We start from the raw sequence: 20879 nt of genomic DNA, 5'->3' as shown, positions 1-20879 counted from the left end.
GGTCTTTAAAGCAGGGCTGTCCAGTCCTGGTCCTGGAGGGGTCAGTGTGTGTGTCTGCAGAGTCTCCAGGGGTCTTTAAAGCAGGGCTGTCCAGTCCTGGTCCTGGAGGGGTCAGTGTGTGTGTGTCTGCAGAGTCTCCAGGGGGCTATAATACAGCAGCTTATATAGCGCCTTTCTGGACACTCCACTCAAAGCACTGTGCAGGTAATGGGGACTCCCCTCCACCACAACCCCTACACCACCACTGATGTTTAGTGTTCAGACCACGGGAGGACACCTCACGCGAACGTGCAGACTCCACGCAGACAGCAGAGTGAGACCCGCCGCGCCCCGCCCCCAGCGGGAAGCGAGAGGAGCAGGGCGCCGCGGGGCAGGGCATCGGCAGAGCTCGGCCGGTAGGGAAATGAGGGCTCAGGCTCCGGATAGAAGCCCCATTGTGTTGTTGTTGTTCTTTGTTGCTGTTGGATAATACCGCACCGGAGAGACAAAGGTCCATCATCATCGTCGTCGGGCATTATTAGTATTGTTGTTTTTACTACCCTAATCGTCGAAGTGGGAGAAACTGTGCTGTCCCACTGTCCCGCAGAGACAGAGGGGAACTCCAGCAGGAGCTCACAGGTACAGTAGCTGCTCTATTATTAGTATCGTTGTGGTTGGAAAATACTGCAGTCCCACTGCACCAGAGAGACAGGGGTACATCATCATCATCATTGTCATTAGTATTATGTCATTAGTACCACAGAGACAAAGGGAAAAGGGCCTTTTCCTCCTGCTGCCTCACAGGTAACTACTCTATTATTATAGTTGTTTTTGTTGTTGTTATTGCCACTGTGAGTGTTTCTGTTGTCATGTCAGTTGTGAATTTCATGTCAGGACAGGAGGCTCTTCTGTACACAGAGGGGGGCGGGGGTGGGGAACAAGCTGCTGATCTCTGGATCAGTTGGCTACTGAACACAACAGCCAAAATCCTCCATTTTATGGACAACCTCTGCTGTAGACTTCACCAGAGGTATTTTAACGAGGGCAGTTCTCAAATGCCTAGGCATGAGTGCAGATGCTATTTTACCTTGTCAGAGCTGAAAGCAATCTGTTAAAAAGAAAATATATATATATATATTTTAATAAAAGAATATTTCAAAAGAACAGATAGATGACAATTTGCATATTCCACAATTGTTTTATTTTTGTATTTCCTTCTTAGTATTGTAGTCAAATTCCAACCTTCACTTCCTCATATTCAAACATGAAACACTGTGTTTTTACAGTATTTTATTGTTTGATTCTCCAAGGGTCTTTACAGCAGGGCTGTCCAGTCCTGGTCCTGGAGGGGTCAGTGTGTGTGTGTCTGCAGAGTCTCCAGGGGTCTTTAAAGCAGGGCTGTCCAGTCCTGGTCCTGGAGGGGTCAGTGTGTGTGTGTCTGCAGAGTCTCCAGGGGTCTTCAAAGCAGGGCTGTCCACTCCTGGTCCTGGAGGGGTCAGTGTGTGTGTGTGTCTGCAGAGTCTCCAGGGGTCTTTAAAGCAGGGTGTCCAGTCCTGGTCCTGGAGGGGTCAGTGTGTGTGTGTCTGCAGAGTCTCCAGGGGTCTTTAAAGCAGGGCTGTCCAGTCCTGGTCCTGGAGGGGTCAGTGTGTGTGTGTCTGCAGAGTCTCCAGGGGTCTTCAAAGCAGGGCTGTCCACTCCTGGTCCTGGAGGGGTCAGTGTGTGTGTGTGTCTGCAGAGTCTCCAGGGGTCTTTAAAGCAGGGCTGTCCAGTCGTGGTCCTGGAGGGGTCAGTGTGTGTGTGTGTCTGCAGAGTCTCCAGGGGTCTTTAAAGCAGGGCTGTCCACTCCTGGTCCTGGAGGGGTCAGTGTGTGTGTGTCTGCAGAGTCTCCAGGGGTCTTCAAAGCAGGGCTGTCCAGTCCTGGTCCTGGAGGGGTCAGTGTGTGTGTGTCTGCAGAGTCTCCAGGGGTCTTTAAAGCAGGGCTGTCCAGTCCTGGTCCTGGAGGGGTCAGTGTGTGTGTGTCTACAGAGTCTCCAGGGGTCTTTAAAGCAGGGCTGTCCAGTCCTGGTCCTGGAGGGGTCAGTGTGTGTGTGTGTCTGCAGAGTCTCCAGGGGTCTTCAAAGCAGGGCTGTCCACTCCTGGTCCTGGAGGGGTCAGTGTGTGTGTGTCTGCAGAGTCTCCAGGGGTCTTTAAAGCAGGGCTGTCCAGTCGTGGTCCTGGAGGGGTCAGTGTGTGTGTGTGTCTGCAGAGTCTCCAGGGGTCTTTAAAGCAGGGCTGTCCACTCCTGATCCTGGAGGGGTCAGTGTGTGTGTGTGTCTGCAGAGTCTCCAGGGGTCTTTAAAGCAGGGCTGTCCACTCCTGGTCCTGGAGGGGTCAGTGTGTGTGTGTCTGCAGAGTCTCCAGGGGTCTTTAAAGCAGGGCTGTCCAGTCGTGGTCCTGGAGGGGTCAGTGTGTGTGTGTCTGCAGAGTCTCCAGGGGTCTTTAAAGCAGGGCTGTCCAGTCCTGGTCCTGGAGGGGTCAGTGTGTGTGTCTGCAGAGTCTCCAGGGGTCTTTAAAGCAGGGCTGTCCAGTCCTGGTCCTGGAGGGGTCAGTGTGTGTGTGTCTACAGAGTCTCCAGGGGTCTTTAAAGCAGGGCTGTCCAGTCGTGGTCCTGGAGGGGTCAGTGTGTGTGTGTGTCTGCAGAGTCTCCAGGGTTCTTTAAAGCAGGGCTGTCCAGTCCTGGTCCTGGAGGGGTCAGTGTGTGTGTGTCTGCAGAGTCTCCAGGGGTCTTTAAAGCTGGGCTGTCCAATTTTGGTCCTGGAGGGGTCAGTGTGTGTGTGTCTGCAGAGTCTCCAGGGGTCTTTAAAGCAGGGCTGTCCAATCCTGGTCCTGGAGGGGTCAGTGTGTGTGTGTGTGTGTCTGCAGAGTCTCCAGGGGTCTTTAAAGCAGGGCTGTCCAGTCCTGGTCCTGGAGGGGTCAGTGTGTGTGTGTCTGCAGAGTCTCCAGGGGTCTTTAAAGCAGGGCTGTCCAGTCCTGGTCCTGGAGGGGTCAGTGTGTGTGTCTGCAGAGTCTCCAGGCTGTCCAGTCCTGGTCCTGGAGGGGTCAGTGTGTGAGCCGATTAAGGTCATCAGGAGCCCATCATCACTGAGCACCTGTAGACACAGCAGGACCAGGGTTGGGGATCTCTGTTCTACACTGTTAGCCGCTACAATTCAAGCAGTAAAAGTGATCCCATCTCACAGGGCTGATCCTGAACTGGAGTTCTGACCCTCTGCTCTCACCTACACCAGACCTCACCTGCGTCTGCTCTCACCTCTGCCTGACCTCACCTGTGTCTGACCTCACCTGTGTCTGCTCTCACCTACACCAGATCTCACCTGTGCCAGACCTCACCTACACCAGCTCACCTGTGCCTGACCTCACCTGTGCCTGACCTCACCTGTGCCTGCTCTCACCTGTGCCTGCTCTCACACAGCCATGGAGGGGAGGGTGATTCTCACCCTGCTTCTTTCAGGTCAGTATTTCTCATGTGACTGAATGTGTCCTCAGATGCAGACAGTAGTTCTCCAGGCCTGGCCAGACTGTACAGAGGAGACAGAGAGCAGCAGCATCAAATGTGGGCTCTGTCTGACATTCTCTGTGTGTTCTGTGTGTCTCCAGAGCTCTGTCTGACAGTCTCTGTGTGTCCTGTGTGTCTCCAGAGCTCTGTCTGACAGTCTCTGTGTCTCCAGGGCTCTGTCTGACAGTCTTTGTGTCCTGTGTGTCTCCAGGGCTCTGTCTCACAGTCTCTGTGTGTCTCCAGGGCTCTGTCTGACAGTCTCTGTGTGTCCTGTGTGTCTCCAGAGCTCTGTCTGACAGTCTCTGTGTGTCTCCAGGGCTCTGTCTGACAGTCTCTGTGTGTCTCCAGGGCTCTGTCTGACAGTCTCTGTGTGTCTCCAGGGCTCTGTCTCACAGTCTCTGTGTGTCTCCAGGGCTCTGTCTCACAGTCTTTGTGTGTCTCCAGGGCTCTGTCTGACAGCCTCTGTGTGTCCCCAGGGCTCTGTCTGACAGTCTCTGTGTGTCTCCAGGGCTCTGTCTGACAGTCTCTGTGTGTCCTGTGTGTCTCCAGGGCTCTGTCTGACAGTCTCTGTGTGTCTCCAGGGCTCTGTCTGACAGTCTCTGTGTGTCCCCAGGGCTCTGTCTGACAGTCTCTGTGTGTCTCCAGAGCTCTGTCTGACAGTCTCTGTGTGTCTCCAGGGCTCTGTCTGACAGTCTCTGTGTGTCCCCAGGGCTCTGTCTGACAGTCTCTGTGTGTCTCCAGGGCTCTGTCTGACAGTCTCTGTGTGTCTCCAGGGCTCTGTCTGACAGTCTCTGTGTGTCCTGTGTGTCTCCAGGGCTCTGTCTGACAGTCTCTGTGTGTCCTGTGTGTCTCCAGGGCTCTGTCTGACAGTCTCTGTGTGTCTCCAGAGCTCTGTCTGACAGTCTCTGTGTGTCTCCAGGGCTCTGCTCCCTCTCTCAGTGTCAGAGGCGTCAGTATCACTTTGTCAGCTCACCACTGAACTGGACCTCAGCACAGCGCTACTGCAGGGAGAAACACACTGACCTGGCCACCTTCGACGATGCAGAAGAGCTGAGGAGACTCCTCAGCGAAACAGACATCTCTGTTGATCAGGCCTGGATCGGGCTGTATAAAGTAGACCCAGAGCAGTGGCACTGGTCCCTGTCGAAGTGGGGCTTCTACAAGCATGGAGAGGCTGAATACCGCAACTGGAGCTCTGGTTCCCCAGATCCAACAACTGCATGCAACAGTACAGAAATGAACAGTGATGGACAGTGGGAAGCTAGCAACTGGACTGAAAAGAAGCCCTTCATCTGTTACAACGGTACTACATATATTGTATTGATAAAAATACATATCAAGTAATATATTGTACATCAAAACTATGCATGCAAAACGGGTGTGTGCAAATCTGTTCATCTGTTTTTCTTAACTTTAAGTGTTTGCTACAAACAGATAAGGCATAATTTTCATGATGATTTACAGATACACAGAGAGCAACAGGGAAGTTGTTCATGGGGTTTTCTAAATACCAAGTAGGTGACTGGGAAGCTCTGAGAATAAGAAATAAAAGCCTGCACCTCTCAGAACCCCTTCGCGGGCCCCTGACATCACTCTCGTCTCACTGTAATCGACAGTGGGCCCCAGTGGTGCCCAGTGTCTGCTCAGGGCTGTGTGTCTTGCTGGTATCTTGAGATCTGTGCAGCGCTGAGGAGTCGTGCCATCAGGGCAGGTTTCTCTGTCAGGCGCTGCAGGTGAGCCTTTCGTTTAGCAAGGCTGCCTTTCCCTACAGCAGGTTAAAGACCGATTTCACAGACACACCTGTGTGAGCACTGCAGCGCACAGGAGGGGGGCATCAGATCAGTGATGATAAAAACTCAACCTCACTTTGTGCTGTTTATACATCATTTTTAGAAGATGATATCATAGCGATCTCAGAAAAATGACACTCATTATCTTACATACAATATGATGACTGTTGAACTGTTGGGCTCTGTCCCTTCAGCTCCCGTGTCCTCAGCTCCTCTGTCTGTGCGTGGGGTTTGTGAGGACAGATCTGTTCACAGAGGGGTACAGGAGGAGAGCCAGGCTCTGCTGGTCCCAGCGCTGTCAGTAACAGCCTCACTGTGTGTTCTTACAGAGAGCGGTGGTCCCACACAGAGATACGTCCTGGTTGAGGACAAACTAGACTGGAGAGCAGCCCAGAGGTACTGCAGAGTGAATCACACAGACCTGGTCAGTGTGAGGAGCAGGAGTGAAAATGAGGAGGTCAGGAAGGTGATGAAGAACGAGTCCGTGTGGATCGGTCTGTTCAGGGACGCCTGGAGGTGGTCGGACCAGAGGAATTCCGCATTCCGCAACTGGAGTATAGAACAGCCTGACAGTGGTGGCATTGAGAAGTGTGGATCTCTGTTCTTATATACTAAAAGAGGAGGTTGGAACGATGCTTCTTGTAACGACGCATATCCCTTCATCTGCTATAATGGTGAGATACCCTGACCTCCCCAGGGAGAGATTCACCTGAACCCACCACACTGCCCCTCACCTGTCCACACCTCATCTGATCTCATCACACACCTCACCTGACCTCATCACACACCTCACCTGATCTCATCACACACTCACACACCTCACCTGACCTCATCACACACCCACACACCTCACCTGCCCTCATCACTCACCCACACACCTCACCTGACCTCATCACACACCCACACACCTCACATGACCTCATCACACACCCACACACCTCACCTGACCTCATCACAGTTAAGTAAATTAGAATGAATCCCAAAGACTGAATCTACTACGAAAATTATGAGTTTTCTCACCGTTTCTTCTTACAGGGAACTACAATACTGAGACACCATCTACTGACACCCCCACAACCCCTGAGACAACACCATCTACTGACACCCCCACAACCCCTGAGACAACACCATCTACTGACACCCCCACAACCCCTGAGACACCATCTACTGACACCCCCACAACCCCTGAGACACCATCTACTGACACCCCCACAACCCCTGAGACAACACCATCTACTGACACCCCCACAACCCCTGAGACAACACCATCTACTGACACCCCCACAACCCCTGAGCCAACACCATCTACTGACACCCCCACAACCCCTGAGCCAACACCATCTACTGACACCCCCACAACCCCTGAGACAACATCTACTGACACCCCCACAACCCCTGAGACAACACCATCTACTGACACCCCCACAACCCCTGAGACAACACCATCTACTGACACCCCCACAACCCCTGAGCCAACACCATCTACTGACACCCCCACAACCCCTGAGCCAACACCATCTACTGACACCCCCACAACCCCTGAGACAACATCTACTGACACCCCCACAACCCCTGAGACAACACCATCTACTGACACCCCCACAACCCCTGAGACAACACCATCTACTGACACCCCCACAACTCCTGAGACAACACCATCTACTGACACCCCCACAACCCCTGAGACAACACCATCTACTGACACCCCCACAACCCCTGAGACAACACCATCTACTGACACCCCCACAACCCCTGAGACAACACCATCTACTGACACCCCCACAACCCCTGAGACAACACCATCTACTGACACCCCCACAACCCCTGAGACAACATCTACTGACACCCCCACAACTCCTGAGACAACATCTACTGACACCCCCACAACCCCTGAGACAACATCTACTGACACCCCCACAACTCCTGAGACAACATCTACTGACACCCCCACAACCCCTGAGACAACACCATCTACTGACACCCCCACAACCCCTGAGACAACACCATCTACTGACACCCCCACAACCCCTGAGACAACACCATCTACTGACACCTCCACAACCCCTGAGACAACACCATCTACTGACACCCCCACAACTCCTGAGACAACACCATCTACTGACACCCCCACAACCCCTGAGACAACACCATCTTCTGACACCCCCACAACCCCTGAGACAACATCTACTGACACCCCCACAACTCCTGAGACAACATCTACTGACACCCACACAACCCCTGAGACAACACCATCTACTGACACCCGCACAACGCCTGAGACAACACCATCTACTGACACCCGCACAACGCCTGAGACAACACCATCTACTGACACCCCCACAACCCCTGAGACAACACCATCTACTGACACCCCCACAACCCCTGAGACAACACCATCTACTGACACCCCCACAACTCCTGAGACAACACCATCTACTGACACCCCCACAACCCCTGAGACAACACCATCTACTGACACCCCCACAACTCCTGAGATACCACCATCTACTGACACCCCCACAACCCCTGAGACAACACCATCTACTGACACCCCCACAACCCCTGAGACAACACCATCTACTGACACCCCCACAACCCCTGAGACAACACCATCTACTGACACCCCCACAACTCCTGAGACAACACCATCTACTGACACCCCCACAACTCCTGAGACAACACCATCTACTGATACCCCCACAACTCCTGAGACAACACCATCTACTGACACCCTCACAACCCCTGAGACACCACCATCTACTGACACCCCCACAACTCCTGAGACAACATCTACTGACACCCCCACAACCCCTGAGACAACACCATCTACTGACACCCCCACAACCCCTGAGACAACACCATCTATTGACACCCCCACAACTCCTGAGACAACACCATCTACTGATACCCCCACAACTCCTGAGACAACACCATCTACTGACACCCTCACAACCCCTGAGACACCACCATCTACTGACACCCCCACAACTCCTGAGACAACATCTACTGACACCCCCACAACTCCTGAGACAACACCATCTACTGACACGCCCACAGCCTCTGTGTCACCCCCTGCTGTTACATGTGAGTATCACTTCACCAGCAATGAGAGGACTTGGAGATTATATAGCTGTAGCTGCAGTGTCACGGTGTCCACAGGGCTCAGGTACACTACAGTCTCACACAGACTTGTCTGTTACAGACAGGAGGATCACCTGCCCTCATCACACACTCTCACTCCTCACCTGCCCTCATCACACACTCTCACTCCTCACCTGACCTCATCACACACCCTTAACCCTCACCTGACCTCATCACACACCCACACACCTCACCTGACCTCATCACACACTCTCACTCCTCACCTGACCTCATCACACACCCTTAACCCTCACCTGACCTCATCACACACCCACACACCTCACCTGACCTCATCACACACTCTCACACCTCACCTGACCTCATCACACCCACACACCTCACCTGACCTCATCACACACTCACACACCTCACCTGCCCTCATCACACACTCTCACTCCTCACCTGACCTCATCACACACCCTTAACCCTCACCTGACCTCATCACACACCCACACACCTCACCTGCCCTCATCACACACTCACACTCCTCACCTGACCTCATCACACACCCTTAACCCTCACCTGACCTCATCACACACCCACACACCTCACCTGACCTCATCACACACTCTCACACCTCACCTGACCTCATCACACCCACACACCTCACCTGACCTCATCACACACCCACACACCTCACCTGACCTCATCACACACTCACACACCTCACCTGACCTCATCACACACCCACACACCTCACCTGCCCTCATCACACACCTCACCTGACCTCATCACACACCTCACCTGACCTCATCACACACCCACACACCTCACCTGACCTCATCACACACTCACACACCTCACCTGACCTCATCACACACCCACACACCTCACCTGCCCTCATCACACACCTCACCTGACCTCATCACACACCCACACACCTCACCTGACCTCATCACACACCCACACACCTCACCTGACCTCATCACACACCTCACCTGACCTCATCACACACTCTCACACCTCACCTGACTTCATCACACACCTCACCTGACCTCACTGACGCCTGTCTCCCCAGATCCCCAGACGCGGACGAGGAAGAGGACCATCCTGAGGCTGAAGATCGCCGGGAGCGAAGAGCCGATTGGGAACGACGCCGAGACGAGGCACAGACTCCTGGAGCAGGTAGGCGGGAGCTGAGTGTGTCTGGTGTGTGACTGGGGTTCAGACCCCGAGCTGGACTGTTCCAGATGTCGACAGGTGGGCTATAAAGGGAACCTTCCTGTCCCTGATCCTCAGGGATTCAGATCAGGGGCTCAGCAGGAGAGACGGAGCAGATCTGCTCTGCGACACGATGCTTCACAGCTCGAACCCGTGTTGCTCGAATCCAGGGCTGGTAGCGCTGTGTCTGAGGCGCACGCTGGCGCCGTGTGAGCTGTCGTACAGTGCCGCAGGCCTGAGTGTTGAGTCACTGAGCACAGCTGTGAGCACACAGCCCGGCGCTCAGTGCTAAGTCCGTCTGTGTCTGCAGATGGAGGTCCTGCTGGCCCAGCGGGGTCTCCTGGGGAACCACACCCTGCGCTGGAGAGAGCAGCCGGACGGACGGGTTTTTTGCCCAGCGGAATAGGGAGGAGGTGAGTCTGAGACCCGCTGCCTGAGACAGGACCCGCTGCCTGAGACAGGACTCACTGCTCCTGACAGGACCCGCTGCCTGAGACGGGACCCGCTGCCTGAGACGGGACCCGCTGCCTGAGACAGGACTCACTGCTCCTGACAGGACTCGCTGCCTGAGACGGGACCCGCTGCCTGAGACAGGACTCACTGCTCCTGACAGGACCTGCTGCCTGAGACAGGACCCACTGCCTGAGACAGGACTCACTGCTCCTGACAGGACCCGCTGCCTGAGACAGGACTCACTGCTCCTGACAGGACCTGCTGCCTGAGACAGGACTCACTGCTCCTGACAGCACCTGCTGCCTGAGACAGGACCCACTGCCTGAGACAGGACTCACTGCTCCTGACAGGACCCGCTGCCTGAGATAGGACTCACTGCTCCTGACAGGACCTGCTGCCTGAGACAGGACTCACTGCTCCTGACAGGACCTGCTGCCTGAGACAGGACTCACTGCTCCTGACAGGACCTGCTGCCTGAGACAGGACCTGCTGCCTGAGACAGGACTCACTGCTCCTGACAGGACCCGCTGCCTGAGACAGGGCCCACTGCTCCTGACAGGACCTGCTGCCTGAGACAGGACTCACTGCTCCTGACAGGACCCTCTGCCTGAGACAGGACTCACTGCTCCTGACAGGACTCGGTGCCTGAGACAGGGCCCACTGCTCCTGACAGGACCTGCTGCCTGAGATAGGACTCACTGCTCCTGACAGGACCCTCTGCCTGAGACAGGACTCACTGCTCCTGACAGGACCCTCTGCCTGAGACAGGACTCACTGCTCCTGACAGGACCCGCTGCCTGAGACAGGACTCACTGCTCCTGACAGGACCCTCTGCCTGAGACAGGACTCACTGCTCCTGACAGGACTCTCTGCCTGAGACAGGACTCACTGCTCCTGACAGGACCTGCTGCCTGAGACAGGACTCACTGCTCCTGACAGGACCCTCTGCCTGAGACAGGACTCACTGCTCCTGACAGGACCCTCTGCCTGAGACAGGACCAGTGTGTGTGGTGTCCAGCTGTGTCAGTCTAGTGTGTGGTTGTGTGTGTGGTGTCCAGCTCTGTCAGTCCAGTGTGTGTGTGTGATGTCCAGCTCTGTCAGTGTGTGGTTGTGTCTGTGTGTATCCAGATGGGTGGTCTATTTTGTCTATTTTGAGGATCTAACTCTACTGCTGTTTGTTGTGTCTACAGACTAGTTGTGGCTCCAGAAGATCCTGCTACCAGAGTTTCCAGTGAGAATATTTGGGAGATTGAAGACAAATAGAAATCAGGTGGACTAGCTGGGCAGTTGCTTTGTGCGGTGTCCAGTATACCTGATGTCCAGTGTGTATGATGCCCAGTGTACCTGATGCCCAGTGTGTATGATGTCCAGTGTACCTGATGTCCAGTGTACCTGATGCCCAGTGTGTATGATGCCCAGTGTACCTGATGCCCAGTGTGTTTGATGCCCAGTGTGTTTGATGCCCAGTGTACCTGATGTCCAGTGTACTTGATGCCCAGTGTACCTAATGCCCAGTGTACCTGATGCCCAGTGTGTATGATGCCCAGTGTACCTGATGCCCTGTGTGTATGATGCCCAGTGTACCTGATGCCCAGTGTGTTTGATGTCCAGTGTACCTGATGCCCAGTGTGTTTGATGCCCAGTGTGTTTGATGCCCAGTGTACCTGATGTCCAGTGTACCTAATGCCCAGTGTACTTGATGCCCTATGTGTATGATGTCCAGTGTACCTGATGCCCTGTGTGTATGATGCCCAGTGTACCTGATGCCCTGTGTGTATGATGTCCAGTGCTCACCCGCAGCTCCGACTTTGAATATCAGGTATCACACCTGTGAGAATCTCCCCGCGTGAGTCGATAGACGTAGACGATTCTCGGAAGGCGTGCCTGAAAACATTCAAAACCAACAAACAGATCTCTTCACTGAACCACTGTATATCTCTTCCAACAAACACACCTCCACTTGCACAGCGAGAGTACTCCTCATCTCTGTGCGGTGAGTTGTGTGTGCTCCGTGCCTTGGGGATTTCTTTCAGCTTGAAACCACTCTCTTTCACTGGCTCCTTGTTTCGCGCGGCGGTGTGTGCCGTCAGATGCTCTCGCCTGTGACATACAGAGCTCACCCGATGCTGAGAGGCGAAGAGGAGGAACATGTAGCCTGTGGAACCCTCTTCCGCGGTGCTCTGGAATTTGCGGGATGTGTGTGTGTGTGTACAAGTCTTGAGTATTTATTGTGCTGAGTTTGCCTTCCAGTACGTCTGTTTAATAATAATAATAATGTTTCTTTATTAGCCCTATACAATTTCTTGCATTAGGAATTCTTCTTTTCGCAGACCCCAGCTTTTCTCCAAGGAGACACAGACAGGGAGAGAGAAGCTGGGGGTCAGAGCGCAGGGTCTGCCATTGTACAGCACCCCTGGAGCAGTTGGGGGTGAAGGGCCTCGCTCAGGGGCCCAACGGAGTAGGATTCCTCTGCCGGCCGCGGGGTTCGAACCGGCAACCTCCCGGTCACAGGCGCAGATCCTGAGCCACAGAGCCGCCGCTTCGCCCCTCTTTATGAGACTGGATTGTGTATTTTTTGGGGGGGTTCTGCGCTTCTTCATGTGCGTTTATTGAAACAATAACTTTATAAATCATATCACGTGTCTGTTGTTTTTTTCTTGGGGGGGTGGGGCTCCTGTTGAGCTGGGATCTCTTGAATTGCTCTTGAAATATTTTGGACCACGGAACCTCGCTATGATTGTGTGAGGCATGGTGTGTCGGTGGTCAGCTTTGATGCCTCGCACACCGGGGGTGCTGTCTGCGTGGAGTCTGCACGTTCCCCCTGTGTTTGCGTGGGTTCAGCTGCTCTGCTTTCCTCCCACAGTCCAGAGACAGGCTGGTGGGTTAACTGGCTTCTGGGAGAACTGTGTGTGTCCTGTGATGGACTGGTGTCCTGTCCAGGGTGTGTGTGAGTGTGTGTGTGTGTGTCCTGTGATGGACTGGTGTCCTGTCCAGGGTGTGTGAGTGTGTGTGTGTGTGTCATGTGATGGACTGGTGTCCTGTCCAGGGTGTGTGAGTGTGTGTGTGTGTGTCCTGTGATGGACTGGTGTCCTGTCCAGGGTGTGTGAGTGTGTGTGTGTGTCCTGTGATGGACTGGTGTCCTGTCCAGTGTGTGTGAGTGTGTGTGTGTCCTGTGATGGACTGGTGTCCTGTCCAGGGTGTGTGAGTGTGTGTGTCCTGTGATGGACTGGTGTCCTGTCCAGGGTGTGTGTGTGTGTGTGTCCTGTGATGGACTGGTGTCCTGTCCAGGGTGTGTGTGAGTGTGTGTGTGTGTGTCCTGTGATGGACTGGTGTCCTGTCCAGGGTGTGTGAGTGTGTGTGTGTGTCCTGTGATGGACTGGTGTCCTGTCCAGGGTGTGTGAGTGTGTGTGTGTGTCCTGTGATGGACTTGTGTCCTGTCCAGGGTGTGTGAGTGTGTGTGTGTCCTGTGATGGACTGGTGTCCTGTCCAGTGTGTGTGAGTGTGTGTGTGTGTCCTGTGATGGACTGGTGTCCTGTCCAGGGTGTGTGAGTGAGTGTTTGTGTGTCCTGTGATGGACTGGTGTCCTGTCCAGGGTGTGTGAGTGTGTGTGTGTGTCCTGTGATGGACTGGTGTCCTGTCCAGGGTGTGTGAGTGTGTGTGTCCTGTGATGGACTGGTGTCCTGTCCAGGGTGTGTGAGTGTGTGTGTGTGTGTCCTGTGATGGACTGGTGTCCTGTCCAGGGTGTGTGAGTGTGAGTGTGTCCTGTGATGGACTAGTGTATTGTCCAGGGTGTGTGAGTGTGAGTGTGTGTCCTGTGATGGACTGGTGTCCTGTCCAGGGTGTGTGAGTGTGTGTGTGTGTGTCCTGTGATGGACTTGTGTCCTGTCCAGGGTGTGTGAGTGTGTGTGTCCTGTGATGGTCTGGTGTCCTGTCCAGGGTGTGTGAGTGTGTGTGTGTCCTGTGATGGACTGGTGTCCTGTCCAGGGTGTGTGAGTGTGTGTGTGTCCTGTGATGGACTGGTGTCCTGTCCAGGGTGTGTGTGTGTGTGTGTCCTGTGATGGACTGGTGTCCTGTCCAGGGTGTGTGTGTGTGTGTCCTGTGATGGACTGGTGTCCTGTCCAGGGTGTGTGAGTGTGTGTGTGTGTCCTGTGATGGACTGGTGTCCTGTCCAGGGTGTGTGTGTGTGTGTCCTGTGATGGACTGGTGTCCTGTCCAGGGTGTGTGAGTGTGTGTGTGTGTCCTGTGATGGACTGGTGTCCTGTCCAGGGTGTGTGTGTGTGTGTGTCCTGTGATGGACTGGTGTCCTGTCCAGGGTGTGTGAGTGTGTGTGTGTGTCCTGTCCAGGGTGTGTGAGTGTGTGTGTCCTGTGATGGACTGGTGTCCTGACCAGGGTGTGTGAGTGTGTGTGTGTCCTGTGATGGACTGGTGTCCTGTCCAGGGTGTGTGAGTGTATGTGTGTGTGTCCTGTGATGGACTGGTGTCCTGTCCAGGGTGTGTGAGAGTGTGTGTGTGTCCTGTGATGGACTGGTGTCCTGTCCAGGGTGTGTGTGTGTGTGTGTCCTGTGATGGACTGGTGTCCTGTCCAGGGTGTGTGAGTGTGTGTGTCCTGTGATGGACTGCTGTCCTGTCCAGGGTGTGTGAGTGTGTGTGGGTGTCCTGTGATGGACTGGTGTCCTGTCCAGGGTGTGTGAGTGTGTGAGAGTGTGTGTGTATATGCAAATACCCAGAACGGCAGCAGAGCTGAGGCTGCACAAGGGCCCCTTGTTCCAGGAAGGAGTCAGGTTTTGCATACAGTGTGGCAGAGAGAGGGAGGTGCAGGAAGAGGAAGTGACATCGCAGCTGGGCTGTGCCAGCAGCCCCCCCCCCTCCCCCCTCGCAGGTACAGAATGACATCGCCCCCCCAACCCTACAGACTCACACTGCAGTCCACAGCAACACACCGCCTCTCCGCAGGTAAGTCTGCTCTTCTCCCTTTTGTAGGTCTCAGGGGTTGGAGAATTCCCCCACGGATAGGCAAGTGCCCTTCGGTAGCAGAAAGTCTGAAGTACAAAAACGGGGAAGTACAAAAACACTGTACTTCCCCGTTGTTGCTGCTGCTGGTTCAAAATCCAGGGGCGGTGAAATATTACACATTCTGTGACTGTCCACTGATCGGTTTCGCTCGTGACCGCGGGGGTGGAGACGATCAGGTCAGCAGAGGGCTGTGGGGGGCCAGGAAATCTCTGCTTTGATTTCCCCGTCCTCTCAGTAGTTACACGGCAACGGGCTGCGGTGTGTTTAATCCCTCTGATGGGCTGCTGCAGCCCCTCGGCGCTGGGCAGGGAGAGAGGGGCTGAGTCTTCTCCAGGGTGGGGTGACAGGACCTGCTGCCTGAGACAGGACTCACTGCTCCTGACAGGACTCACTGCTCCTGACAGGACCCACTGCTCCTGACAGGACTCAATGCTCCTGACAGGACCTGCTGCCTGAGACAGGACCCACTGCCTGAGACAGGACTCACTGCTCCTGACAGGACTTGCTGCCTGAGACAGGACTCGCTGCTCCTGACAGGACCCACTGCCTGAGACAGGACTCACTGCTCCTGACAGGACCCGCTGCCTGAGACAGGACTCACTGCACCTGACAGGACCCGCTGCCTGAGACAGGACTCACTGTTCCTGACAGGACTCGCTGCCTGAGACAGGACTCGCTGCTCCTGACAGGACTCACTGCCTGAGACAGGACTCACTGCTCCTGACAGGACCTGCTGCCTGAGACAGGACCCGCTGCCTGAGACAGGACTCACTGCTCCTGACAGGACCCGTTGCCTGAGACAGGACTCACTGCTCCTGACAGGACCCGCTGCCTGAGACAGGACTCACTGCTCCTGACAGGACCTGCTGCCTGAGACAGGACTCACTGCTCCTGACAGGACTCACTGCCTGAGACAGGACTCACTGCTCCTGACAGGACCTGCTGCCTGAGACAGGACCCGCTGCCTGAGACAGGACTCACTGCTCCTGACAGGACTCGCTGCCTGAGACAGGACTCACTGCTCCTGACAGGACCCTCTGCCTGAGACAGGACTCACTGCTCCTGACAGGACCCGCTGCCTGAGACAGGACTCACTGCTCCTGACAGGACCCACTGCCTGAGACAGGACTCACTGCTCCTGACAGGACCCGCTGCCTGAGACAGCACCCACTGCTCCTGACAGGACCCGCTGCCTGAGACAGGGCCCACTGCTCCTGACAGGACCCACTGCCTGAGACAGGACTCACTGCTCCTGACAGGACTCGCTGCCTGAGACAGGGCCCACTGCTCCTGACAGGACCTGCTGCCTGAGACAGGACTCACTGCTCCTGACAGGACCCGCTGCCTGAGACAGGACTCACTGCTCCTGACAGGACCCGCTGCCTGAGACAGGACTCACTGCTCCTGACAGGACCCTCTGCCTGAGACAGGACTCACTGCTCCTGACAGGACCCGCTGCCTGAGACAGGACTCACTGCTCCTGACAGGACCCACTGCCTGAGACAGGACTCACTGCTCCTGACAGGACCCGCTGCCTGAGACAGGACTCACTGCTCCTGACAGGACCCGCTGCCTGAGACAGGACCAGTGTGTGTGGTGTCCAGCTGTGTCAGTCCAGTGTGTGGTTGTGTGTATGATGTCCAGCCTGCAGGAACGAGACCCTGGACTTTCTCCTCCGGGCTGTGGGGTTCTGTGTTGAGCCCAGGGCTGTGGTTGCAGCTGTGGGAGACGCGCAGGAGATGTTCCCGACGGCCGATCTCTCCTCCTCTTCCTCCACCCCCCCCCCTCCTGTCTCTGCGCTGAGGAAGTTGGCGTCTGGCCACCGCGTACCAGACGTTCTGCACCAGTAACCCCACCTGGGAGACGCCCAGTGATCATTCTGCACCAGTAACCCCACATGGGAGACGCACAGTGATCGTTCTGCACCAGTAACCCCACCTGGGAGACGCACAGTGATCGTTCTGCACCAGTAACCCCACCTGGGAGACGCACAGTGATCATTCTGCACCAGTAACCCCACCTGGGAGACGCATAGTGATCGTTCTGCACCAGTGACCCCACCTGGGAGACGCACAGTGATCATTCTGCACCAGTAACCCCACCTGGGAGATGCACAGTGATCGTTCTTTACCAGTAACCCCACCAGGAGACGCATAGTGATCGTTCTGCACCAGTAACCCCACCTGGGAGACGCCCAGTGATCATTCTGCACCAGTAACCCCACCTGGGAGATGCACAGTGATCGTTCTTTACCAGTAACCCCACCAGGAGACGCATAGTGATCGTTCTGCACCAGTAACCCCACCTGGGAGATGCCCAGTGATCATTCTGCACCAGTAACCCCACATGGGAGACGCACAGTGATTGTTCTGCCCCAGTAACCCCACCTGGGAGACACACAGTGATCGTTCTGCACCAGTAACCCCACCTGGGAGACGCACAGTGATCATTCTGCACCAGTAACCCCACCTGGGAGATGCACAGTGATCGTTCCTTACCAGTAACCCCACCAGGAGACGCATAGTGATCGTTCTGCTCCAGTAACCCCACCTGGGAGACGCCCAGTGATCATTCTGCACCAGTAACCCCACATGGGAGACGCACAGTGATCGTTCTGCACCAGTAACCCCACCTGGGAGACGCACAGTGATCGTTCTGCACCAGTAACCCCACCTGGGAGACGCCCAGTGATCGTTCTGCACCAGTAACCCCACCTGGGAGACGCACAGTGATCGTTCTGCACCAGTATCCTCACCTGGGAGACGCACAGTGATCATTCTGCACCAGTAACCCCACCTGGGAGACGCCCAGTGATCGTTCTGCACCAGTAACCCCACCTGGGAGACGCACAGTGATCGTTCTGCACCAGTATCCTCACCTGGGAGACGCACAGTGATCGTTCTGCACCAGTGACCCCACCTGGGAGACGCCCAGTGATCATTCTGCACCAGTGACCCCACCTGGGAGACGCACAGCGATCGTTCTGCACCAGTAACCCCACCTGGGAGACGCACAGTGACCGTTCTGCACCAGTAACCCCACCTGGGAGACGCACAGTGACCGTTCTGCACCAGTAACCCCACCTGGGAGACGCACAGCGATCGTTCTGCACCAGTAACCCCACCTGGGAGACGCACAGTGATCGTTCTGCACCAGTATCCTCACCTGGGAGACGCCCAGTGATCATTCTGCACCAGTAACCCCACCTGGGAGACGCACAGCGATCGTTCTGCACCAGTAACCCCACCTGGGAGATGCACAGTGACCGTTCTGCACCAGTAACCTCACCTGGGAGACGCACAGCGATCATTCTGCACCAGTAACCCCACCTGGGAGACGCACAGTGATCATTCTGCACCAGTAACCCCACCTGGGAGACGCCCAGCGATCATTCTGCACCAGTAACCCCACCTGGGAGACGCCCAGCGATCATTCTGCACCAGTAACCCCACCTGGGAGACGCACAGCGACCATTCTGCACCAGTAACCCCACCTGGGAGACGCCCAGTGACGGTTCCGCACCAGCAGCAGAAACTGCGTCTCCAGGTGGATGACTTCCTGGACGTTCACAAGCTGGCGGAGGGGAGATCTGTGTGGTGTGCCTGTGTTGCTGCTGCCGAGGGGAAGTTTGAACAGGGAAGTAACAGCCAGCGATTTGAATGTCATTTACATGCTGCTCTGTCTCTCATCTGCACTGCGACAGTTACTGCCTGGACAACACCGAGAGAGAGAGAGCAGCACAGCAGCACACCCTCTGGCCAGTGTATTAGGACCACTGGCCATTGAGGGCACAGTATGTTTGTTTCATTAGTGTCATTGACCATCAAGTGCACACAAGTGGTCAGATCATTAGGGTCTCTGGCCATCATGGACACACAGTGTGGTCAGTTCATTAGGGTCTCTGTCCATCATGGACACACAGTGTGGTCAGTTCATTAGGGTCACTGGCCATGATGGACACACAGTGTGGTCAGTTCATTAGGGTCACTGGCCATCATGGAGACACAGTGTGGTCAGTTCATTAGGGTCTCTGTCCATCATGGACACACAGTGTGGTCAGTTCATTAGGGTCACTGTCCATCATGGACACACAGTGTGGTCAGTTCATTAGGGTCACTGTCCATCATGGATACACAGTGTGGTCAGTTCATTAGGGTCTCTGGCCATCATGGACACTGTGTGGTCAGTTCATTGGGGTCTCTGGCCATCATGGACACTGTGTGGTCAGTTCATTGGGGTCTCTGGCCATCATGGACACACAGTGTGGTCAGTTCATTGGGGTCTCTGGCCATCATGGACACTGTGTGGTCAGTTCATTGGGGTCTCTGGCCATCATGGACACACAGTGTGGTCAGTTCATTGGGGTCTCTGGCCATCATGGACACACAGTGTGGTCAGTTCATTAGGGTCTCTGTCCATCATGGACACACAGTGTGGTCAGTTCATTAGGGTCACTGGTCATCATGGACACACAGTGTGGTCAGTTCATTAGGGTCTCTGTCCATCATGGACACACAGTGTGGTCAGTTCATTAGGGTCTCTGTCCATCATGGACACACAGTGTGGTCAGTTCATTAGGGTCTCTGTCCATCATGGACACTGTGTGGTCAGTTCATTAGGGTCACTGTCCATCATGGATACACAGTGTGGTCAGTTCATTAGGGTCACTGTCCATCATGGATACACAGTGTGGTCAGTTCATTAGGGTCACTGGCCATGATGGACACACAGTGTGGTCAGTTCATTAGGGTCACTGGTCATCATGGACACACAGTGTGGTCAGTTCATTGGGGTCACTGTCCATCATGGACACACAGTGTGGTCAGTTCATTAGGGTCTCTGTCCATCATGGACACACAGTGTGGTCAGTTCATTAGGGTCTCTGTCCATCATGGACACACAGTGTGGTCAGTTCATTAGGGTCACTGTCCATCATGGATACACAGTGTGGTCAGTTAATTAGGGTCACTGGTCATCATGGACACTGTGTGGTCAGTTCATTAGGGTCTCTGTCCATCATGGATACACAGTGTGGTCAGTTCATTAGGGTCTCTGTCCATCATGGACACTGTGTGGTCAGTTCATTAGGGTCACTGGTCATCATGGACACTGTGTGGTCAGTTCATTAGGGTCTCTGTCCATCATGCAGCTGTTCTCTCCTCAGCCGTGTCCTGATCCCTCTGGACGGGTCAGTTTCTCCTCAGGTCTCCTGCCCCAGTGGCACTAACCTACCCCTCTGTGTTTCTGCAGCCTGACGGCCCACAGACATGCAGGGCAGAGCCTGTGTCCTCCTGATCCTCTCAGGTCAGTGTCTGATCGCCGGCACCTTGACCCCAGTGCCCTGGACAGCAGCCGCAGTCCTCCCCTGTCCCTGTCCAGCCGCAGGAGAGATCACTTCTGTCTCCTGTCTCTGTGTTCTGTCTGTCTCCAGGTGTCTGTCTGACAGTCTCTGTCTGTCTCTAGGTGTCTGTCTGACAGTCTCTGTGATTCTTTTGTGTCTCCAGGTGTCTGTCTGACAGTCTCTGTGTGTCCTTTGTGTCTCCAGGGCTCTGTCTGACAGTTTCTGTGTGTCCTGTGTGTCTCCAGGGCTCTGTCTGACAGTCTCTGTGTGTCCTGTGTGTCTCCAGGGCTCTGTCTGACAGTCTCTGTGTCTACAGGACTCTGTCTGACAGTCTCTGTGACTCTAGAGCTCTGTCTGAAAGTCTGTGTGTCTCCAGAGCTATGTCTGACAGTCTCTGTGTGTCCTGTGTGTCTCCAGATATCTGTCTGAAAGTCTCTGTGTGTCTCTAGGGCTCTGTCTCACAGTC

At 54.9% G+C, this 20879-nt stretch overlaps 1 protein-coding gene across 1 annotated transcript in view; it reads left to right on the top strand.

Annotated features, from left to right (window-relative positions):
• The first annotated feature begins 467 nt into the window (after window positions 1–467).
• Window positions 468–20879, top strand: part of LOC138242622 (C-type mannose receptor 2-like) — a 28984-nt gene continuing 8572 nt past the window's right edge. The window contains exons 1-11 of the mRNA XM_069198165.1: window positions 468–618; window positions 3326–3469; window positions 4434–4817; window positions 5634–5978; window positions 9464–9570; window positions 9685–9816; window positions 9917–9991; window positions 14939–15012; window positions 16778–16918; window positions 18516–18712; window positions 20326–20376. Of these exons, the coding sequence (XP_069054266.1) occupies window positions 3433–3469; window positions 4434–4817; window positions 5634–5978; window positions 9464–9570; window positions 9685–9816; window positions 9917–9991; window positions 14939–15012; window positions 16778–16918; window positions 18516–18712; window positions 20326–20376 (1543 nt within the window). The 5' untranslated portion in view covers window positions 468–618; window positions 3326–3432. The remainder of the gene's footprint in view (window positions 619–3325; window positions 3470–4433; window positions 4818–5633; window positions 5979–9463; window positions 9571–9684; window positions 9817–9916; window positions 9992–14938; window positions 15013–16777; window positions 16919–18515; window positions 18713–20325; window positions 20377–20879) is intronic.

Source organism: Lepisosteus oculatus, chromosome 14, assembly GCF_040954835.1.
Source record: "Lepisosteus oculatus isolate fLepOcu1 chromosome 14, fLepOcu1.hap2, whole genome shotgun sequence".
Classification (NCBI taxonomy): domain Eukaryota; kingdom Metazoa; phylum Chordata; class Actinopteri; order Semionotiformes; family Lepisosteidae; genus Lepisosteus; species Lepisosteus oculatus.
This window is presented reverse-complemented; position numbering and strand designations above follow the sequence as displayed.